This window comes from Argiope bruennichi, chromosome 7 (genome assembly GCF_947563725.1).
Source record: "Argiope bruennichi chromosome 7, qqArgBrue1.1, whole genome shotgun sequence".
NCBI classification, from domain to species: domain Eukaryota; kingdom Metazoa; phylum Arthropoda; class Arachnida; order Araneae; family Araneidae; genus Argiope; species Argiope bruennichi.
In genome coordinates, this window is record NC_079157.1 from 28,490,181 (window position 1) to 28,516,200 (window position 26,020).

General features: G+C 32.5%; 1 protein-coding gene across 1 annotated transcript; it reads right to left on the reverse strand.

Moving 5' to 3' along the window:
- Positions 1-314: 314 nt before the first annotated feature.
- On the reverse strand, positions 315-24,684 carry LOC129975324 (fibropellin-1-like). The gene is made up of 15 exons (XM_056088387.1): positions 24,661-24,684; positions 23,054-23,165; positions 22,778-22,885; positions 22,502-22,609; positions 20,563-20,670; positions 20,318-20,425; positions 20,073-20,180; positions 19,828-19,935; positions 19,583-19,690; positions 19,338-19,445; positions 19,093-19,200; positions 14,183-14,290; positions 11,261-11,327; positions 3,962-4,017; positions 315-550 (listed from the first exon to the last, which is right to left on the reverse strand). Exons 1-15 carry the CDS (start codon positions 24,682-24,684, stop codon positions 450-452), a joined length of 1,440 nt encoding a protein of 479 aa, XP_055944362.1. The 3' UTR covers positions 315-449.
- Positions 24,685-26,020: the final 1,336 nt, after the last annotated feature.

The following is a 26,020-nucleotide window of genomic DNA, read 5'->3' on the forward strand; positions in this document are numbered from 1 at the left end:
ATATTGTATTTTTGGTGGTTCTGATTCTTCCGAACACTGAATGCTGAAAGCTCATTAAAAAGTTTTTTTTGTTCGATTGGAGTAAATCTGTTTTTCTCGCTTAACTGTTCATATCTTCTTTATTTTCTTACATCTACAAACGTCATTTTCGCACCCACTTTCCATAACAAAATATGCTTATTTCACGTCTCTTTCCTAGGTAGCAGAACCTGTTGCACAATATTGTGCGATACGATATTATTCAATATTCCACAATATTATACAATATTGCGAATATTGATAAATGTCTGACAATATTGTACAATAGGGATTTATATTTTTGTCAAATATTTTAGAGGCATTCTATATGTATTGTAATTTCGAAAAGAAACTTTATTCTCACCAAATGCGTATTCGAAGTGAAAGGAAATAATTATTCCGTCATTCAAAAGATAATTGATGTCAAAACTTCATTTCTTCTTCAGTAACAGGAGACCAAATATCAAAGAAAGCAATATGAGTACATAAAACATGATTGAAGTTTGGATAATCTGCCAAAATACTTGTTTATCTGCGGGAAAAAAACCTTTATATAGAAGACATGAAGTACAACAAATTTAATTAAATAATTCTTAAGTGCTTAATTTAAAAATGATGTACAATTTAACTATTGACAATGAACATAATGAGTATCCAATTTAATCATGTCTAAAAGTTAATTTCTAAACTGTTAAAGAGAGCATACAATTCCAATTAAAAAAATCGCGTATTTTTTAAGTGTTTAATTTAAAAACGAAGTATAACTTAACTAGCTACAATGGACATATTGAGTATCGACTCTGATCGTGCCTAAATGTTAATTTCTAACATTTCGTTCATAATCGTTTGGGAAATGTGTACAGTTTCAATTAAAAAAAATAAATTATAAAATGTTTAATTTAAAATGAAGTATAATTTAAATAGTGACAATGAATAGACTGTGTATTCACTATAATCTTGCCTAAAAATTAATTTATAAATTGATGGGGAAATTACAAATCGGAGAGAGCTAGATGTATAAAATTTGATACACAAATATAACATATGAAGTGTAGATATCTGTCAAATTTGAAACCAAACCTGATGAGGCATTGATCCTTGTCGGTACGTACTTTTGGAAGCATGTAAAGACGATAACGCAAAAACGCAATGACTTAAATACATGAAATTTGGTATGGGATTTTGTGATTACAGTTATAGTTCTGTGTCAAATTTTGGTTTCAATCCTTTGTAAATAATGCATGTAAAACCCCAAATTTGATTATCAGGTACCTATTACTAAATGCCAGCGATTAATCGCCAAAAAAAATCACCAGGGATCACACGATAGATTCAGCTAAAATGTTAATTCATGCCAATTTTCAATATTTCATAAATGTTATTTGCTCATGTCATGCAAGGTATTCGTGAGTCCTCAGTTTTATGTATAGGGGAAGGAATAACATATTTATTAAAGAATATGTGAACACATTTTGAAGATATCACTCTTGCTGATTTGCATTCAGATATTGTTAAAAAGGGCGTTCTTGTTTGTTTATGAGAGAATTGCGGCGCCTTATGAAAAGTCGTTCTGTGTATTGCAGTATGCAAAGAGTGAATACGTTGTCGCATTGCGAAACGCATTTCATTGATTTCATTCAACAAAGAACCCACCAAATAGATTTACATCTGGTGTGAGAATTTCCTAGATGGTAGTTGCCTATGCAAAGGAAAAAGAGCTTTATAGAAGATGGTTGCATATGCAAAGGAAAAAGAGATTCATAGAAGATGGTTGCAAACGTAAAGGAAAAAGTACTTGTCATCCTCACCCATTAAATAAAAATATTGGGAGCATCCGAATTGCTTTCGAACGTATCTCATAAGTAACCCAAAAGTAGAGGAAGCAAGGAGATTGGAATTTCAACTACCGAAATGGCATGTTCTTAAAATCTCTCCCTGCTACTTGTCAAGACCTACAAGATCAAACTGTCACAGTAATGAGTTCAATAATCAGGAACCAGTTACATCAGGAGAGTCAAGAAATGAACTTCTGTCTTTATGTCTGCCGCACACCCTATTAGCAAACAAATATTGTACAATATTGTAAGACATTGATCAATATTCGCAATATTGTAAAATATTGTAGAATACTGATTAATATCATATAATATTGCAGAATATTGTACACTATTGTGCAACAGGCTGTGCTACCTGCGCGACAAATTAAAAACTCATGTTCTCTATTTAGTGATATATGGTATGCGTTCCTGTGTATTATTGGTCATCAAATATTTATTGTCATTAGTAATAAATATTTTAAATCTGTTCCTTCGTTTTGAATAATCCTGCATATACGGTTGGATATACAAATCATATTACGAAACGATATACATGTCACTGTCTATTATAGATCAGTCTGAAGACAACAGAGTCACAATGAAGTCAATCGATATGATGGCAGAATCATATGATGATGTCAAATGTGCTTGATATATAATTGCACTTTATATATCAAGCACATTGGCGCTGGATCGTGGTATCATTTTCTATTTTGTTCTAGAAAAGTGCAAAATGGATTAAAAACAAAAGTATGCCGATCCATTTGACAAGTTTCGGAATACGTATTGATACCGTAGTGAGAGAAGGCAGAGAAATAGATTCACCCCAAAATAATTCAGGTTTTTCGTTGTTATATGTAAACCTTATATCATATACAAATGTAGGTGTCCATGCTACTGCTATCAAAAAATGCCGAAACTTAGCTTATTGTCAACAGCTGAAAATAGATAAAAAAAACTTGTTTGATTGGTGATTCATTCGAATTAACTATGTGCAAGTATACATTTTTATTATTCTTCATGCAATTCTTCATCAAAGGAAAACCAGGTATTTTGACACTAGGAAGACCTGTGAAACCGGCATCTCACAATGGCGGAGCACTCAAAATTTTGTCTTACAAATCTCTTTTTACCACACCCTTCAGTCCCGTCGTTATTGCTCTTCTTCAGAACCGGACTGTCGTTATTCCTTAAGTAAATTCTTTATCAGAGGAAAACAAGTAGACTGACAAGTAGTCTGACACGAAGAGGGCCTATGAATCGACATCTTACAATGACTAAGCACTCACGGTTTAGACTTGCAAGAGAATTAAAACCTCTTTTTACCACCCCCTTTCAATTCCTTTTGTTGTTTTTCTTCGGGATCGAGAATTGTTGTTCCATAAGCAAGCTAACTCTTCATCAGTGGAAAACCAAGTATTGTCTGGCAACGGTTTTTAAAACTCTCCGCGCGTTTGCGCATGCGTTAAGATGGTTTAATTCGTCAAAATAGGGGTGAGAGGAAAGATGAAAGAAGGGGATATTTATATTTAACTATAAAATAAACTCGGATTACTTGCAGACTGAATTAAAATAATACGGTCAGAAACGACATGATATTCACATACAAGTGAACAAAAAAAAAGTATCTAATAGGGCAAAAATCAAGGTCAAAGAATGACAAAGATTTCCGGATATATGCTCATTCTTCCTGGTCTCTTCCCTTAATGAGATAGAATCGTCAAAAGTGGTCGTCTCAGAATACTGAAATGAACAGTATATTGATGCCAAGAGGGTCTATGAACCGACATCTTATAGTGATGGACCTTCATAGTTTGGTTTCGAAATTTTGGATGTTTTTAATCATAATGGGTGAACATGCATTGACCCTATTTGAACTAGATGGGTCTTCATTTTTATATGTCAATCCGATGATACTCTTTGACTATATTGTAGTAAATGACATAATTTATTTACATTTGGTAAATACTAATACTTCCTGAACTTGTGATATAATGCAATGTTTTAACATAGCCGTACATCTCTTATACATTATCTGGAAACATTCTCTTTAATATACATTCTGAAGATATCCTTATAAAAAAGAAGTAGGGGAGGGAAATATTTCAAAACAGTTTTATTCTTACCTGATTTGGTTGGAATTCTGTCTTCGCACCGCAATCCAGTAAATCCGGCATCGCATCTGTATTACAAATATGAAAGACCGAATAAATAAGAAATTACAAAAAGTTCGAAATGATTTAAAATTATATTAGGGTAATTTGAAAAGTACGAATCTAAAAAGTACTATATCTCCAAATAACAAAAAGAGTATGTATGCAAATTTGTAAATGTTAATCTGCGAGTCAAATCTTTGACTTAGAACTGCCAACTTTGGCAAAAATGTACTCAGGGTAATAGTAATATATACTTCGATTTTTTTTTGAAATTTAAATGGAAAAATAAGCTAGATTTTGGCATTTTCCCGCTATTACTTTCAAAAATAATACTACTTATTTTTTTACTTCATATGGCATTACAGAAATTGTCTTTTTAAAGATATCAGTTTAACTGTCTTGCATTTCTCCCCTAAATTTTGATAATATTAACACATACACATGCACGCATTAAACTCTATTCATTGTGGCAATGGAATTTATACAATTTACCTTATTTTATCAACTATTTTATCACTTGATTTTCTTCTATTGTTGAAAGATTCTGCTCATTATCTTCACAGTTTGTATGAAGAATACCATATAAATTTAAAGTACCACAACAGACGGAGTACAGTTAAAGAATACATGACCCGGATTTTTACATATTTAATGGTACTATAATGTTGCAGGAATCGCAACTTTAGAAAGTTCATTTACGCTATAAAAAGAAGAGGTAAAAAGCTGCATGGCATTAATAACTATCACAAAAATATTTTGTTTAGGAGATCATAAGTAATCAGTTATCCACAAATGTTTGAACTGAAACATATATTCTCGGAACTAGATGATCGTCAGTGCAGTTAAGTGTGTAAAATATTTTTTAAACTGAAATAAATGGTGAATTTCGTTTAGACTTACAATAAAGTCTCACTTAACGAACACTTCTCAAAACGAGTGATTCGTATAACGAGCAAAAGAAAATGTTTAAAAAAAAATGATTCGCTTAACGAGCAAAAATAAAATGTTTAAGAAATGATTCGCTTAACGAGCAAAAATAAAATGTTTAAGAAATGATTCGCTTAACGAGCAAAAAAAAAAAAAAAAAAAAAAAATGTTTAAGAAATGATTCGCTTCACGAGCAAAACAAAATGTTTAAAAAAAAATGATTCGCTTAATTAGCAAAACAAAAAAACAAAATGTTAAAAAACGAAATGATTTGCTTAACGTGCAAAACAAAATGTTTAAAAAAATGATTCGCTAAACAAGCAAGCAAGCAAAAAAAAAAAAAAAAAAAAAAAAAATCGCTTTACGAGCAAAACAAAATGTTTAAAAAAAATGATTCGCTTAACGAGCAAAACAAAATGTTTAAAAAATGATTCGCTTCACGAGCAAAACAAAATGTGAAAAAAAAAATGATTTGCTTAACGTGCAAAACAAAATGTTTAAAAAAATGATTCGGTAAACGAGCAAAACAAAATGTTTAAAAAAATTATTCGTTTCACGAGCAAAAGAAAATGTTTAAAAAATGATTTGCTTAACGTGCGAAACAAAATGTTAAAAAAAATGATTCGCTAAACGAGCAAAAAAAAAAAAAAGAGTTTAAAAAATGATTCGTTTCACGAGCAAAAAAACAAAATGTTTAAAAAATGATTCGCTTAAACGAGAAAAACAAAATGTTAAAAAAAAAAAAATGATTCGCTTCACGAGCAAAATAAAATGCTTAAAAAAATGATTCGCTTAACTTAAAGTTTCTCAAAACAGGTCGATGACAAGTTTCAACAAGCCGATCCTGTTGTGACGTCACGAGAAGGATAGGCTTGCATCTACTTGTTTTGAGCACTTGCTTGAAGAGAATCCTTTTATCTACACGAAAGAAGTTTTGACCGGATAGCGTTGTCGAACTCTACTCCAATGGAGTCGAGGAAGTGCCCACGGAGCTTTAATCGAGAAGATTATGTCTTTGGCCAAGATTGTGCGGTTAAAGATAGATAAAAAATACATAGATTACCGCAGAACTTCCAGAGATGCATTCTATATCACAGAAAAAACAAACAAACTACGAAGTAAATTTGGCCAGGAGAAAATAGTAGACTCAAAAAAGTAACAAACTTTCAGTGAAATAAAGGAGACGTTGAAAGAACGGGAAATTATTGCATCGTACATTGAGAAGCCTTACCCTGATAAGGCAGTATAATGAATCTCTTTTTCGTTAATTTTAATGCATAGCTAACAACAAATGTCTTGAGACAACGTTCTCTTAAAAAATTAAACTATACATAATAAATAATAAACTGTATAATTATAAATTTGTTTGGGTATTTTTTTCTCAGAATGAAACGTATTTTCCTATTTTACGGGGATTATTATGGAAAAAATTCTTTCGCTTAACGAATATTTCGCATCATTAGTAAGATTCGGAAACGTTAAGTGAAATTTCATTGTATTAACACATCGATTTGAAGAATACAAAGGCTATTTTTGGGTTTGGCTATATAATTTTGAGCCGTGATGAGTCCCCTTTTGTTATCATTCTTGCATATTAAAATGAGGAGAGATATTTCGGAACTAGAATACTTTCTCTAACTTCCACACCACAGCACGGATAGATCATTTGACTTTTAGCATCGTATTTAATGTGAACTACATCATTATGCAATATGAAACTTTGATGAATAAGAAAAGTGGAAGGATCTCAAATCTGGAACTATTGGTGATGTAGACGCGACTTTGCCGCTAGCTTCTTCAGCAAAATATTTTTAAGCTTAAAATTTCGATAGATATTTAGTTCATAATACTTCAGAAGACTTACACACTTCTATTCGTTATATTATGCATTTTCTTATTTTATATAACTTCTCCTAAAATTCATTAAAAAAAATGGGTTCGCTTTGCTATTTCTAATCTTTTAAAAATGTAAAATCTAGCATTTTTTCTTCATATTATTTTGAATAAAAATTTAAACCTTTACAGATTCTTCTCAGAATAAAGTAAATATATCACTTGCTTTCCTAAGATCTGCATTGCTTGTATATAGAGAGATAACTTTTTTAATTTTAAACTTTGCTTTATTCCATCCTAGGAGGCATAAATTATGTACGCGCAAGACTCGACGAGGCACGTCAATCCACAGCAAACACAAGAGAATCCTTTACTCTCTTTTCGACACAAGCGCGAAAAGAGAGTAAAAGGCACGAAGAGAACGAGAAATATTTTCCCCGGTCATTAGATACTGTGATTCCGATAGGGATTTCTTTACAAGTATCGATTTAGGTAGGGGGAATTTAGGTATGTTTTAAAAGAATTCGATTAGATTGACAAATTTTTATCCCTTCATTTGGAGCGTGTGAACCGCTGATTTAAGCATTTTTTCAGAGCTTCTGTTGCATTAATTAAATAAAGAAAAGTTGAATGGAACCAGGAAATAAGAAAATGAAGTTAATATGGGTTAAACTAAGATAAATATTACTAAATTAATTAAATTTAAATTAGATTTTAAAATATCACTACACACACACACACACATATAACTGCTTCACATATTTTAAACATATTTTCACATATTTTAAAATATCACTACACACACACACACACACACACACACACACACACACACACACACACACACACACACACACACACACACACACACATATAACTGCTTCACATATTTTAAACATATTTTCACATATTTTAAAATATCACTACACACACACACACACACACACACACACATATATATATATAACTGCTTCAACGTTTTGCTGAAAAGAAGCTGCTTAATATTATTGAAAATGTTCTGGAGAGGGCTCGATGTGCCACCAAAAACTCCATTCAGTCAGAGGAAAAAATATGTAAAAGAAATTTTTAAAAAGATGTCAAACAGAATGTTTAATCGAGCGTGACAATAGTGTTACGAATCTGTGAGGCGACTTCCCAGCATATTCGGTTCCATAGGAGGTCCCAGAGCTTGGCGACCATTTGGCGACTTGGCGACGAATTTGGCGACTTTGGCACCAAAATAGAATATACCCGAAACATCGAGAATTTTCCCGATCCGTCCAGTAGGAACGGAGATACGCCTCGAACGTTCCTGATTGGTTGAGAGGCTTCTAGCCCCGCCTCCTGATGCCTATAAAAGGAAGCAATCCTGCCGCTGCCGGGCAGTGGTGAGTCGAGTGGTGAACCAGTGGTGAATTGAGAAGTCGGAAGCGACAGAGAAGAGTGGTCGTGGACCAGTGGAGTCGAAGAGTAGTCTGAAGCGACGGTGGAGAACTCGTCTTCCAGGGACTAGCGGAGCAGCGACGGAGTAGAGCTGCTGTGTATACTGTCGTATGCTGCTGCGTATACTGTTGTGTACTATTGTCTGCACGTGTCGGCTGAAGATAATTGTGTGCTGTATATAGTTGTCGTCTTTGTGCTGTCCTGTGTGTCTTCGTGTAAATAGACGTCGTTGTTTTATTTTCTACTGCCGCCTGGTGATTGAGCGTTCTTCACACCATATAACTTCCACTATCCAAACGAACCCCGAAAATTTCGTAACAATAGGTTTTGCCATTGCCAGGTAAGCAATCGCTATGTCTTACAGAAACAGATGACTGTATCTTCGGAATTATTATCTCACAAAAATTATTTTTTATTAACTTAAAATTCAAAAAATTAGAACTTTAATAACATTAGTTTATTTCTGTGCAATTTTTTTTCTTTATTTTTAATAATTTTTTTTTGAAATGCACATTTTATGATAATGTTTTAATGTTATAATGAAATTCAGATTCATTATTAAAATGTTCCATCCAGCGCTTTTTTTACTGTTAAAATTAAGATAAAAAATTGCTTTCTTTCGCACATTAATATCAAAAAAAGGATTTCCATTTTCATTTTTATTTCTTAGTATGTGCACTTTTGCTATATCAAAAAACAAGATGAAATTAAAAAAACGCATTCTCAATTAATTATATAACAGCCTAAAAGTCAATAACTGAGTGAATAAGTTGGTAGCCAAAGGCGGCTAGTAATGATAGTAATTCGGATTGTAAAAAAGAATCATTTTTAATAAGGATTTTTTTCAACAACTTTGGTGTTCTTTCAGAATTTCTATGTTTTTGTATTAATGTTCTTGATACGTTTGATATTCGTTTTGAATTCTAATACATCTTAGTATTCTTGTTGAAACATATGATTAAAATATTTTTTTAAAAACTAATTAAATACAGAAAAAAAATTACTATCCTTTAAAAAAATTAAATGTAGAAAAAAATACGGCAAAAAATTGGTATCATTAAATTTTTTTTTTTTTGAATTTTAAGAGGATATAAAGACCATTTTTTTGTGCTATAGAATTTTTGAAAGCAATCGTGGAAAGATACTAAATTTTGTTTATCTTTAATTATGATTCTAATTAAAATTTCAATAAAATCGCTTCGAGGTGCACATTCCCGCTTTCCAAACTATATGTGAGCCATGCTTGGTAGTTCTTGGTGAAACAGTCTAGTCTGTGAAGCGCTAATACATACACCTACAACCAAGCACACACATACATATTTATTTTTATTATAAATAAAGATTTGATGTCTTTTTTTAAAAAGAAATCTCAATATCCCAAAGAGAATTTCTTTTATAAATGATCTGATTTACAAAAATTCAGTTATAAAATGAATAGTAAACATATATAAGTCTATTAAAATAAGACCGCTTTAATGTTTAAATGTTTGACGGATTTGAAGTTTTATCTAAACGATATAACTAAAATTAAATATAGTCAATATCTTCAGAGAATCTGCTAGTCGCCAAAGGCGACTAGTTTATTATAATCGCATGTGAAGTGATCCATGGTATAAGATAGTTTTTTTTTTTTTTAACTAAGACTATTGTTGTTTATATTTTTCACAATCCTGTTTCATCTCGATTCCAAATACGATGAAGAGGAAATATGGCGTAATCTCAGCTGTAGGGTTTCTTCAAAGAAGGTGGCTGGCTGAAAGCCTTGACATAGCTGAAAACTGTAATCCTTCTCATTTTTTTGTTTTTGTTTTCTGATGAAGGATTTTGCATCTTGCGTTATTATGGATGCCTTCAACCATTCTTTCTTTTCCAGCTTCTTCTTTTGTTTTTTTCTTCGTTCCATTTGATTATATATTGTAACCGCATGTGAAGAATTATATTTCATTTGCTAACTCTTATACCACATTTCGAATTCCCTTCTTCGTTAATCTATATTTTTTCTTTGACATTTTTTTATATTCTTAACTTGTCATTGATCCCCCCGAATGGACACCTCGAAATGGGGATGAGATGCTTCCGATATGGTGGTAGGATCTCGCCTACCTGGAGGGTACACGAAAAGGTGGGGGTCTGGCTCCTTCTATCAATGACGGGACGTACTTCCTTAGGGAAGGGTTGTACCGTGGTCGGTGATGGCCCTTAGGACTCAACCACAGTTCCCACCAGTGTTGCTGTTCCGGTGGTCCTGTCATTCAGTATTTATTTATCCGTGTGCCTTCGGGCGGGTCAGAGAGTCAGTGATATGACTTACTTTGTCTTTGAAAATAATTTTCTAGTATCTTACTGAGCATTGTATGAGAATTTCCTTTTCCAAAACTCCTTAAAATGTCGAATTAATATTGTAAATTTAGCGTTAAACTACACGACTTTCTGATTCATACTAACCCCCTCCTCCCCTTTTTCAACTCTCAATGCTTCAATTCCTTTTTTTTTTTTCTAGCTCCAGGACAATCATTTTACATTTTTCTTTTACTCCAGTTTTTCTCCTTGGCACGGTATTATGAGTTATCTGAAAAAATGGTAATTAACGTCAAATACCCTTGATGGTGCTTACATGGTACAAAACATGGTTCTACATGGTAATTTTCACAGGTTCAGTTCGAGCTCATAAACAATTTATAGTTTCCAAACTAGGATATAGAGGAAAAATCTTTAAGTGATTATTGAAGTTCGTAAATAATAAATTATAGTTCTTCAAATTTTTTTTTTATTTTTTGCATAGAAAGACAATTCCACAACTACATTTTTAAAAAAAGAACTGAATGTTAAACAAAAACCAAATTTCTATTATAATAAATACGAGTGGGATTCGCTACATTATGGCACCAATACTGAAATAGGGAATAGGGATCCAAAGAACATTATGTAAAATCTAAAAAGTTTCCTCTATAAATAAATTATTAAATATATGTTTATGTTCTTAAACTAGAGCTTTTTTTATTTGTGTTATACCAAAAAGAAATGAAATTTTTAAAGCTACATACATTTAAAACACCAATTTCTTACCTGCACCTGTAATATTGTCCAAGTGTCTCGCATTTTCCATTTACACATACATCGTCGTTGCATATAACTAGGGAAAAAAACAACACATTATGATTTAAATAGAAATATCATAATCAATTTTTACTTTCTCGTAAACATAATATAGAAAAAAGGGGTGAATCCTAGCACAGCCCACCTCTTGGCGTCTTTTTAAATTCTCGCCAAATGAGTGCTGATAATATCGCCAATGTGGCAACCTAGACGGATTTTTTAATTTTTTTTAATTATATTTATTTTATTATTTTATTTTAATTATTATTTATTTATTATTTCATTTTATTTTTATTTGTTTATTTATTATATTTATTTTATTTTATTTATTATTATTTCTGGCCTTCAAATATCGTTTTTTAATTGAAAAATAATAATAATAACAAGTATTCAATTTGCAGTCAACTTGGCGAGATTTCAAATAAGTCGCCAAGAGGTGGGCCCACTAGAATTTTACCGAAAAAAGTATTGAAATCGTCAAAAAATTCGAACGCGAGATTTTGACGAATCTCTATATTTTAGACCCCCGGAGTTCAAAAACACATGTTTGGAAAATGTCCGTCCGTTTGTCAGTTTCTGCTAGTTAAGTAGCAAAATAAATTGGCAACGAAATTTTTTCTGTATTTATTTTATGCAATTATTTGATCCCCTGTTTTATTCATAATCTCAAGCATTTAATATGTTATAAAAATTTATGCACAGTATTTTGTTCTGTTCCTAATCATTTATCTCATCTGAGCTGAAGGTGAAAGTTTTCAGAGTCTAAGTGCTTCCAAAGACCTTCACGCATCGATTTTTGATTAATTGATGATGAAAATTTGCGAAATCGGTCCAGTTTATAGAAATTTATGAACATTTTGCTCTGTTACTAATCATTTATCTCAGTTCAGCTGAAGGTGAAATTTCTCAGAATCCAAGCGCTTCCAAAGACCTTCCATACATAGATTTTTGTTTAATTGATGATGGCGTATGTCCGCCATATACCAGATTCTCTTGTCTGGCCCATAAAAGGCAAGGTCGTAAAAAGTTATCTTTCATAGAAGCACTGAGAAGAAAAAGGGAATGAAAGCGAAACAGTGAGGAGAGATTTCGGAAGTTACACACACACACACACACACACACACACACACACACAAATAAATAAATAAATAATAAATAAAATATTTCTCAGTAATTTTTCAAGAATTTTTTATCTAAAAAGTCACTGTCTTTCTCAAAGTTTAAAGATTTTTCTACAGTTGATTAAAAATTTGTCATTATAGTTAATCTGTGTTTGATATATTTGTTGTGAAACTAAATCTGAGGAAGTTTTCACATTTAATGTATTCAAAAATTCCAAATTGCAGAATTTAGTGCAAAAAAATTCGGAATTTCGGATTTACTCGAACCGCAAGCTCTATTAAGTATTAAGGCATACTTCCCATTTAATTCTATGCAACTCTGACGTTTGACGCGGACTTTCCGAATTCCAAATGATTCCGTAAGGAACCATTCCATGAATTTGTTGACGAACGAAATTTTGGATAATAGCATGCAATATTGCAACAAATCCTACTTCATTTTTAACTTATCAAACGTTATACCAATTCAGGATAATCATATGAGTACGGCATTCATATTTGCTGCTGTGCTCGAGATACCGTCCAGTGCTCTCATCTTTGGCTGCAGTTTTCTTAAGCTCTGTCAACAAATGGAACACGTGCAGTATGATGTAACATTCCCCGTTTCCCAGTACTGATAAGACATTTACAGCCATCTGTCTCGTCGCTGTTTAATTACTAAACTCCTCGAAATAGCCAGATGGTGGATCTTTTCACCCGGGTGCTTTCGCATCTGTTCATTAGCGACTACAGTCAAAGACCACATGTGGGAATTCCTCTTCCAAGCGATATTGATAGTACCTTCAAAGAGAAAGGGGTGTCTAAGCATCTGGATGGTAAATGTTTCTCATTCTGAAAGGACTATGATAACTCCGTGTTCCAGAATAGTCAGTTATGAAAGGTGCATCACTAAAAGGACCTTCCTACAACCGACTGGCGCCGCTGAGGGAGCATATTGCTGAACCCCGAAAGAGAGCTCAAATGACCAATGTAAATTAAGAGGCGGAGATTGTCGCCGAAGTAAAGTGCGGAGATTTTTTTTAGGGAGAGGAGAAGAAATGAATTGCAGGCAGACTGTTGGACTACGCCCACGAGTTTGGAGTCCGAGAACTACCCCTGGAGTGGTCGTGTCGACGAACAACCTATTAGTTCTATGTGGTGTTGTTTCTCCGTATTGATGGAGAACTGAGTTTCAAGATAAACCTTCGACTTCGACTGTTGTGTCTCCTACTGCAAGTGTAAATAACTATTTATTTAACCAAAATTAGAACAAGTTGTTCTTTTGTATATATAGGGCTGTAATAAAGAATTGTCTGGAAATTCTGCTTCGTTATTTGATCAGTCTAGATCAAGACATTACAATGCGTTTCTTCACACCGGTACCGTAAAATGATACATCTCACCCCCTGAAACTCTTTTATTACATTAAGAAAACTATATCATTCACTGGAATAATGTCGATAATGATGACGATGCCGTGTCCGCGTTGCCACGGAAAGAGAGTGCAGTAGCTTCTGACGGTAAAGACCCCTGAGCATCCGAGGGCAGAAGTCTGACTTCTAGCTCATATGAAGATGACACTCACTTGCACAACCCCTTTTTACAGTGGGTGTCTTTCACACACCTCACAGATAGAACACGAGGTAAAGAACAACCATGCTCAACCAGGACTCAAACCGGGGATGCCCAGATCACGGGGAAGACGTTCTATCCCTACGCCAGAAGGTCGGCTGTTGCCTTATTATTTATATAATCTACATTAAAACGAATAAAATAATATTTATAAGCTTACTGTTTTCGCACAGCGCTCCAGAATAAGGGATTCTACAATGACAAAGGAAAGATGTCCCATAGAGTGTGCAGATTCCTCCGTTTTGGCAAGGATTTGTAGTGCAAGGATCTGCGAAAATTTTAAACACACATTAATGTCAAAGAGATCACTGATCAGCAGCATCAGCATATGTACTTTTCGTAAAAATATAAAACTTAAAGAGATTGAATCCTGTTGAAATTGAGGATTGAAATATGCAAGTCTTTGCAGGTGTCATAATTAATTTTCAACATTTCTACAAATACAGACTGTTGCAAATATTAAGGGAGAAGGAAAAGAAAATAAATAAATACCCGAAAAGGCCAACCAGATGAGATTCCAGGAAGTTAAATTTCGATAGCAAACAGAGAATATTAAACAGTTTACAAAGGTTGGGTCGACGGATATGTTGAATTTTCCTCAAGCATCTCTGTCGGTTGTGCAAATATCGCATTGATTTTCTAATCTGTGTGCTAATCAATGCGCCTCTGCTCTGTACATGTGGATCTATGAATGGTAAATAAGTGCTTGTTAAGAAATAGGGTTTATTCACAAATTGTTCACGAGTAAAATATTGCTAAAAGAGGATTTTTATTTCATCATTAGCTCGTCACTTCTCCGTCGTCATGTATTTTCTAGCCTATCAGTGGCATTTCTGGTTTTACATTTCTCTATAGAATGTGTGATCAGAACCTTTTGGCTAATTTTTATCTGCTAACCCTTACGATCCGATGATGAATTTTGAATCTCCCTATAGGCAATTTCTTTTTCTTTATACCATGGCTTCAATTCGTTCGTATTTTATACACCTATAAAAATGATGCATAAGCACTACTAATAAAAATAAATGTTTGTGTATGTGCGTATGTGTATTGCTGCTCTACAGGTCAAACTGTTTTACCTAAATCTTCCAAATTTGGCACGTATATACTTTAGAGGATGAGAATGTGGATCTCTGAGCGTTTTTATTTTTTGAGTTTTGATTTAGATATTAAATTAATTAAAAATTAAACTGACGTTTGGAGTTTTTCCAAGATAATTTCCACAACTATTATCACACAAAAAATGAATTTTACAGCTATTAAAATTTTTTTAAAAATGTCTTTCTAATGATACCAATTTAATAATCGTATGAATTTTTTCTGAATTTTTGCAGTTTTTTAAAACTAGGCGTCTTTGGCGACCAACTTGTTCCAGTATATATAGATATATAATATTATTTTATAATGTATATATATTATTTTATGTGAAGCAGGTTGCAGTTTTGAAGACAGTAAAAAGACTTTCGATTTCGTGACGTCGTTTTATTTCATTTTGGAGAAGCAGGCATATGCACAAGCGATGAGCACAACAGAACGGCACAGAAAGGGATGAGGAAAAAGCTTTTGGACATTTTATCCCTGGTCTTATATAACCAGAGAAATTGATAGGGAAAATATTTCTTCATAGTGCTAATATATAATGAGATTTCGATAGGGATTTTCGTTACACGCGCCGACAAGGTAGGGAAAACACAGGGAGGTTTTAAAAAAGTCAGCGGTATTTTGTCCCTTCACACGGAGTGTGGGAAAGTTAGGCTTTTAGCCGATTCAGCAATTTTACATAGCTTCTCTTGAATTAATTAAGTAGAGACAGTGAAATTGGATCACGAAATAAGAGAATATTTTAGAATAAAGTTACTATGGGCTAAATTAAGATAAAATCTTGGAAATTAATTAAATTGAAATGAAAGTTTAAAATATCATTATATATATATATATATATATATATATATATATATATATATATATATATATATATATATATATATATATATATATATATATATATATATATATATATATATATATATATATCTTTCATCGGTAGGAAAAGGACTTAGTAATGTGTCACATAATCCTACAATAAGAAGGAGATTTAAAAATCAATTAAAATTATACTTTACCGTATACTTTACAATATTTAAACCAGCGTCTTTGAAAAAAATAAAACGGCACATAAAACATTTTTGTGTTATAATTATTCTAGAAGATTCATATACAAAATAAACAGAGCATATTAAATAAATATAATATAATACACAATAATATATATACACAATAAACAGAGCATTAATTAAATAGCATTTTTACTTTGTCGGATATGTAGTATAGAAAAAGTATAGTAATTGTTAAAAAATTTGAACCGGAGATATTAATGAATCTCCACCTTTATAGACCCTGCTTAGTTCGAAAAACACATTTTTGGAAAACTTCCATCTATCTGTCTGTGATAACTCAAAAACACTTTGAGCTAGATTGTCGAAATTTGGTATATGGTCTTTACACTAAATTTGCAGATTTCTATTAAATTTGGAGTAAAACCTGTTCAGAGGAAGTTCGTCTGTCCGCCTATTCGAATATAAGTTAACACGATAACTACAAAACGAAGAGAGTTAGATAGATAAGATTCGGTACACAGTTTTAACATCTATAGTGTAGAGAACTGTCAAATTTTGAACTAAATCCGAGAATGAGTGATTTTTTATCAGTCTATACTTTCACAAGTATGTAAACGTGATAAGTTAAAAATGAAATTACTTAAATATATAAAAATAGGTGAGTGATTTTTTGACTACAGTTGTATCTCTGTGCTAAATTTTGGTTTCAACCGGCTGGAAAAAAAGTGTCTAAAATACATTTGATTTTTGAATACTATTTGCAGACTATCTGAGATTAATCGCCAAAAAAACTCGCCACGATTCACGCGATAGATTCAGTAAAAATGCTAAGTTAATGCCAAAAATTAATATTTCATAATTATGGTACGGAAGTGTCATGCAAGGCGCGCTCTGGAGTGACAATTTTATTAAAGAATATGCGAGAAAGTCTTGGTATCTTAAGTCTTGGCGAGAAAGTCTTAATCCAGCTGGTTCAAATATCTGACAAGTTCAGGGAATCATAAATATGAAGTTATATCTACCGATTTCACTGAAATTAAATACAGGGTGGTACAAAAAAAACTTCCCCTATATATGAAACCCTAGCGGCATATCCGCTCAACCAATCGAACCAAAATTTTAGACATGGTTGTTTGAAGGTATGCGCTGGAGATTGTGATGATTCTAAACAACGCAGAACTCACGGTTACGGTTACAGTGAGAGAATTTTGAAATTTTTGAATGGCAACACCCACTTTTTCCTTGCGAAAATTGATCCGCGTATTGAAAAACCACAAATAGCGTTGGAACGATTAGAGTGTGACGAAAATTGCCGCCGTAAAGCATATGCAAAGAAGAGCATTATAAAAGACTAATGACAACACAGAGAGGAAAGAGAAAAAAAGTTTTTATTGGAATGGAAAGGTTTGTTGAAGTTTTTATTGAAATGGTAATTACAGGTTTTCAACGTGTTCACCTTCGCAGGCGACAACGCATTGCATTCGGGAGATTGTGGACAACAATGCTAAACGTAACATGAAAGGAAGAATCTGCATAACTTTATGTGTTATCGCATCTTGCAATTCTGACACAGTTGCAGAATTCCGTTATTCCTGAATTGCAGCAACGAAATGTCATTAGGGACATTGTGTGGATGCAAGATGGGGCTCCTCCACACGTCGCCCAATGTGTTCGACACGTGCTGCAACAACACTTTGGTGATAGAGTCATCTCTAGTAACTTTGCAGTTTCGTGGCCACCACGATCCCCCGACTCCACTCCTATGGATTTCTGGTTCTGGGGTTATCTGAAATCTATGGTGTACACGCCTGGTCCATGAGATGTGTCAGAATTGCAAGATGTCATAACACGAGGAGTTATGCAGATTCCTCCTTTTATGTTACGTTCGGCATTGTTGTCCATAATCTCCCGAATGCAATGCGTTGTCGCCTGCGAAGGTGAACAGGTTGAAAACCTATAATTATAACTTTCCATTCCAATAAAAACTTTTTTTCTCTTTCCTCTCTGTGTTGTCATTATTCCTTTATAATGCTCTTCTTTGCATATGCTTTACGGCGGCAATTTTCGTCACACGTTAATCGTTCCAACGCCATTTGTGGTTTTTCAATACGCGGATCAATTTGCGCAAGGAAAAAGTGGGTGTTGCCATTCGAAAATTTCAAAATTCTCTCACTGTAACCGTAACCGTGAGTGCTGCGTTGTTTAGAATCATCACAATCTCCAGCGCATACCTTCAAACAACCATGTCTGAAATTTTGGTTCGATTGGTTGAGCGGATAGGCCGCTAGGGTTTCATATATAGGGGAAGTTTTTTTTGGACCACCCTGTATAACAAGTATTGCCGGCGAACCAGCTGGCCGTCGCAGTCTCCCTCATCGGAAAGAGGACACAGTAATGTTGCGTGACTTACACTAGCATACTAACACGGGCGATTTCAATATATACAATGCCGTCTATAATATTTAAACCAAAGTCTTTGAAAAGATAAGTATTTACACTTTAATCAGGTATATAAAATACATTTTTGAAATAATTATTTCAGAGGCTGCAAAATGAAGTGAAGTTAAAGTCGACAAGTACAGAAGTTTGACAGATATTTTGATTATTGAATTAAATGTTTGAAGAAATGAAATAATAAATAGCAGAAATATCATAGTTAACTAAAAATAGACCCCAAAATGGAAAATGTAAATAATTTCATGTCGAAAATATTTATTAATGTAAAAGTATTTTGTTGAGAATATCATTAAAACTTTATTTCACAAAAAAAAAAAAAAAAAAAAAATAGAAATAATTGATCCCGACGAACCAGCTGATCGCCAAAAGCGGCTAAAATATGTATATAAAGAAACAGAGTTAAAATTATTCATTACATAATGTATAATGTATTGGAAAATTTTCAGAATGCTATTTACTCTTAGTAAATGAATATCAATTAATGAAGATGCAAAACCTTTCTCGCAATTATTGCCGAAATATGGAGGCTTGCAGACACATTTGAATGAGTTACCCAACAACATGCATGATCCACCATTCTCACAAGGATTATCTGTGCACGGATCTACGAAGAGAAAATATTTGTTATAAAATGCATTCAAAATTGGAAAATTTTCAATTATAGATAAATTTTAATGAAATATATAAGATTAAAATCTTTTTATCTTAAAATGTAAATATCAATAAACGAGAATGCGGAACCTTTCTCGCAATTATTGCCGAAATACGGTGACTCGCAGACACATTTGAATGAGTTACCCAACAACATGCATGATCCACCATTCTCACAAGGATTATCTGTGCATGGATCTACGAAGAGAAAATATTTGTTATAAAATGCATTCAAAATTGGAAAATTTTCAATTATAGATAAATTTTGCTGAAATATATAAGATTAAAATCTTTTTATCTTAAAATGTAAATATCAATAAACGAGAATGCGGAACCTTTCTCGCAATTATTGCCGAAATATGGAGGCTTGCAGACACATTTGAATGAGTTACCCAACAACATGCATGATCCACCATTCTCACAAGGATTAGCTGTGCATGGATCTACGAAGAGAAAATATTTGTTATAAAATGCATTCAAAATTGGAAAATTTTTAATTATAGATAAATCTAAATGAAATATATAAGATTAAAATCTTTTTATCTTAAAATGTAAATATCAATAAACGAAAATGCGGAACCTTTCTCGCAATTATTGCCGAAATACGGTGACTCGCAGACACATTTGAATGAGTTACCCAACAACATGCATGATCCACCATTCTCACAAGGATTATCTGTGCATGGATCTACGAAGAGAAAATATTTGTTATAAAATGCATTCAAAATTGGAAAATTTTCAATTATAGATAAATCTTAATGAAATATATAAGATTAAAATCTTTTTATCTTAAAATGTAACTATCAATAAACGAATATGCGGTACCTTTCTCGCAATTGTTGCCGAAATACGGTGACTCGCAGACACATTTGAATGAGTTACCCAACAACATGCATGATCCACCATTCTCACAAGGATTATCTGTGCATGGATCTACGAAGAGAAAATATTTGTTATAAAATGCATTCAAAATTGGAAAATTTTCAATTATAGATAAATCTTAATGAAATATATAAGATTAAAATCTTTTTATCTTAAAATGTAACTATCAATAAACGAATATGCGGTACCTTTCTCGCAATTATTGCCGAAATACGGTGACTCGCAGACACATTTGAATGAGTTACCCAACAACATGCATGATCCACCATTCTCACAAGGATTATCTGTGCATGGATCTACGAAGAGAAAATATTTGTAATAAAATGCATCCAAAATTGGAAAATTTTCAATTATAGATAAATCTTAATGAAATATATAAGATTAAAATCTTTTTATCTTAAAATGTAACTATCAATAAACGAATATGCGGTACCTTTCTCGCAATTGTTGCCGAAATACGGTGACTCGCAGACACATTTGAATGAGTTACCCGTCAGGACACACAAACCTCCATTTTCACAAGGATGATCTGTACACGGATCTGTTAAAAAACACATTAGAATATTTACTTATATATCAAATATTATCTTATGAAATAGCTTTTTAATAAAGGAATGCACGTACCTTTCTCACAATCATTTTTAAGTAAAGAGTGTTGCAGTCATATTTAAAAAGAGTAATCTGACACTGTACATTTGTACTGTACATATACTTACAAGATTTATTTGAACAAGTACCAGTAAACAAAAAAAATCAACAAATTTCTCTTTTAGTTACAATATTTCAGACAAATATTGCACCATCGCTTTTATTAATAAGTATTGCATTTTATTAACAATTATTTTTAAATCATGTAATTTTTAATAAAAATATTAGTTTTAAATTATCATCATGTTAAAAATAAATTTGATTTCCGTCATACATTCACACCAAAAGGTAATTTACTAACACATTTTCAGCAATTAATGAAATTAGTTATGCACTATATTTAAAAAATTATCGTATACAGGGTGTCTCAAAAACCTTGACAGCGACTTTTATTCCTTAAATATTGATCATAGACGTATACTGTAAATTACAAAGTTGCGTAAAAGAAGGTGCAAAATGTTATGAAATCGATTAAAATTTTCAAGGGATTAAACCTTAAAAAATACAAAATTTAAATTTTTATACGGACCCTGTACAAAATAATTTTCAAATGAGTAAAATGTGCCCCATTCTCTAATAAGGACATGTACAAAATTTTAGAATTTTATCATGAAAACTCTCAAAGATATGTGAAAACAAAGTTGGTGAAGGGTCAATCACAAATTAAAATGCAAATATTTACAGCTTCAGTGCAGATGACGCGACGCAGGAATGCATCATTAGAGAATTAAATATGTTTCATATCTTTAGTTTTAAATACAAATTTTAAAATCTATGCTTCCTGAAAAATACTTTAAAATTTTATATCATGAATTACAGAATATAACTTTAAGATAGCACAGTCAATGAACATGTAAAAAAACTTACGTAATCTTTCATTTAAGTTATTATTTCTACAAATTTTTAATTCTTTTGAACCAGTAAACAGCAAAATAATTATTTATTTATACAATCATTCCTTTTTTTGTTAATTTGTGTACGACCCCTAAAACACGACCATTCGACGTGATTTTTTTCTTTTTGCGAGCTCATATCCAGGCATCAAAAAGTGGTTTAAGTCAGCATTTATGTAGTTTCATATGTTTGAGACATTTTGTGATAAATTGCTGAAATTTTGTACATGACATTATTAGAGGATAGAGCACATTTTACTCAGTGAGAATTTTTTTTTGTATGGGGTCCGTATAAAAATTTAAATTTTGTATTTTTTGAAGTTTAATCCCCTGAAATTTTTAATCAACTTCATAGCATTTTACACCTTTTTTTACGCAACTTTGCAATTTACAGTATATGTCTATGATCAATATTTAAGGAATAAAAGCCGCGGTCAAGGTTTTTGAGACACCCTGAAGAATTATATCAATGGTAGGAAAGTAAATTTTCATATTGCATTAAGTGCATTCTAAACTTTTATAGAATATATTTTAAGATCAATGAAAAGAGGAGATTTTTTTACTTTTTCGTATTCAGAGAAACTATAGCAATCGCCAAAAAATCTGAACTTGAAATTTTGACGAATCTACTCGTTTTAGACCTCCTTGAGGGCGGAAAAATGTCTGACTGTCTATGACAAAGATAACACAAAAACATACGTATATGGTCCTTATATCAAATTTTCAGCAAAATCAGCCCAGAGGAAGTCTGTTCGCCCTCCTGTTTGAATATAAATGAGCAAGATAACTACAAAACGAAGTATACAAACATAAATAAATGGCCACCATTACCATTTTCGCATCTGTCTCCAAAGAATGGATTTAGGCAGGTGCACTTAAAACTGTTTCCGTTGACAGTGCAGCTACCATTGTTCAGACAAGGACTCGATGAACAAGGATCTACATATAAAAGAGCGAAAGTGAATATTCCAATGAATATTTTACATAAAATAGAAAAATTGCTTTTCGATTTCCTACTGTTTTAATTTAAATTTTGTTCCTTATTCAAGAATTTGAAATTATTCTTTTCAGATTTCAATACAAAGATAGATAACTGGCGACCATTACCATTTTCGCATCTGTCTCCAAAGAATGGATTTAGGCAGGTGCACTTGAAACTGTTTCCGTTGACCGTACAACTACCATTGTTCAGACAAGGACTCGATGAACAAGGATCTACAGGTAAAAGAGCAATATTGAATATTCCAATAAATATTTTACATAAAATAGAAAAATTGCTTTTCGATTTCCTACTGTTTTAATTTAAATTTTGTCCCTAATTCAAGTATTTGAAATTATTCTTCTCAGATATCAATACAAAGATAAGTAACTGGAGACCATTACCATTTTCGCATCTGTCTCCAAAGAATGGATTTAGACAGGTGCACTTAAAACTGTTTCCGTTGACAGTACAGCTACCATCGTTGAGACAAGGACCCGATGAACAAGGATCTATCTACATGTAAAAGAGTGAAATTGAATATTCCAATAAATATCGATACATTGTATAAAATGAAGTCTCCTGAAAGCGTCTGTATGTTGAAACCCTAAAAACTCGAGAAATACTTAACTAATTTTTGAAATATTTGTACCATTTTGTAATGTATTTATTGGGGAAAGTTTTAGAGTTTTGAAGTTATATCAAAATGAAAAAAAGAGATTTATAACTGCGATTTTCCTACCACGATTCGTGCATGCGCAAAGCATCAGCATCTGTGCTTTTTCAATTACTGGCGAGCGAGTGGAAATATCAAACTTCGTATGTGCAAATAGCAAGATCTGTGGTATTCATATGCGATACACTTCATCGTTTACGTCTGATTTTAAACAGCGATTCACATCTCATTTTTCCAAAAAGAAGGAAATTCAACCTTGGCCGGAGCACATTAAATGCCAAAAGGTTTCGTTTCTTGCGCGATAATGAAAATATAGAGGAAAGAAATGTTAGGTTAACGAATATCAAAGAAAGAATTTCAACACTTTCTTCAAAGGACCTGAGCGAAGTAACTGCTTACCTTTAAATCGCATTGCAATTGAATTACAGAGACATAATGAATCTCGCCTGTCTGCCTGACAGAGAAAGACATTTAAATTTGAGACACAGGAGAAGAAGTGAAAGAACAAACGTTCCTGATATTTGGTCCGAAAAGGAGTACTCCGCTCTGATTTCGATCCATGTGTGGATTACAGAAATGATGCCTCGGTTTCAGTAGGAACAATGACTATAGTCTGTCCATATTGTTCAGCTTTAGGAACAACTTTGATATGCAGTCATTTTTGCCAAAAAATAATTATCGCCAAATTGTAGCGAAATGGCCGAATGTGGCTAGAATGGCAGCAATAGGGTAACGGTAGAAAAGTGACACCGAAAAATTGCCAATCTCGCAAGGCGCAAAATGGCTGTATATCAAAGAGTAGCCCAGCTTTAAAATGAAAAGATGAATAAAAAGGCATTGTTACAAGGGAAAATTGAAACCATTTTAACAGTCTAAATATGGAACAGCATTGATACAAGTCATTTTCAATCAAAAGTTTATCGCCAAATTTTTGAGAAATGGCTGAATGTCGCGCGAATGGCATAAATAGCGTTTCAAATCCAAAGGTTTCGAGGAACGCTGCAGCGAATTAACGGAAATATAGAAAAAAAAGTCAAAAAAGGCATTAAAATGAAATGCATGCAAAAAAATTTAAACGAAAATAATGATAGTAAGCAGAAGAAATATGTGCGGCAGGAAAAAATCAAGGAAAATAAAAAGGAAAGATCGAAATACAGTAGCATAGAGTAACATAAAAAAAATGGCGGTCATGTAACGCCAAAAAAAGAGCCACCGAAAGACTGCCTACCTCGCAAGGCGCCAAATGACTGTATATCAAACCTTAGCCCTAAAAATTTCTGAATATATGGCATAAAAAATTGTTTTGTAGTTATTTTTGATGATTTCTAAATATACTTTTGATCCCGCACGACATGTCATATCGGATGGAGGCCAGAATTAAATCTAAAGCTAATTTTTCATCTTAGAAGTTATGCCACAGGCAACGCTATGCGGATACAGCTAGTTTTACATAAAATAGAAAAATTGCTTTTCGATTTCCTCCTGTTTTGATTTATTATTGGTTGATAATTCAAGAATTCGAAATTATTATTCTCAAATATCGAATCAAAAATAACCAGCGAACATTACCATTTTCGCATCTGTCTCCAAAGAATGGATTTAGACAGGAGCACTTAAAACTGTTCCCGTTGACACTACAGCTACCATTGTTCAGACAAGGACTCGATGAACAAGGATCTACATTTAAAAAAGCAAAATTGAATATTCCAATAAATATTTTACATAAAATAGAAAAATTGCTTTTCGATTTCCACCTTCTTTAATTTAATAATTCTTCCTAATTCAAGAATTTGAAATTATTATTCTCAAATATCAAATCAAAAATAACCAGCGAACATTACCATTTTCGCATCTGTCTCCAAAGAATGGATTTAGACAGGAGCACTTAAAACTGTTCCCGTTGACACTACAGCTACCATTGTTCAGACAAGGACTCGATGAACAAGGATCTACATTTAAAAAAGCAAAATTGAATATTCCAATAAATATTTTACATAAAATAGAAAAATTGCTTTTCGATTTCCACCTTCTTTAATTTAATAATTCTTCCTCATTCAAGAATTTTAAATTATTATTCTCAAATATCAAATCAAAAATAACTGACGAACATTACCATTTTCACATCTGTCTCCAAAGAATGGATTTAGACAGGAGCACATAAAACTACTTTCGTTGATACTACAGCTACCATTGTTCAGACAAGGACTCGATGAACAAGAATCTACATTTAAAAAAGCAAAATTGAATTTTCCAATAAATATTTTACATAAAATAGAAAAATTGCTTTCCGATTTCCTGCTTTTTCAATTTAATATTTCTTCCTAATTCAAGAATTTGAAATTATTATTCTCAAATATCAAATCAAAAATAACCAGCGAACATTACCATTTTCGCATCTGTCTCCAAAGAATGGATTTAGACAGGAGCACTTAAAACTGTTCCCGTTGACACTACAGCTACCATTGTTCAGACAAGGACTCGATGAACAAGGATCTACATATAAAAACGCAAAATTGAATATTCCAATAAATATTTTACATAAAATAGAAAAATTGCTTTTCGATTTCCACCTTCTTTAATTTAATAATTCTTCCTCATTCAAGAATTTGAAATTATTATTCTCAAATATCAAATCAAAAATAACTGACGAACATTACCATTTTCACATCTGTCTCCAAAGAATGGATTTAGACAG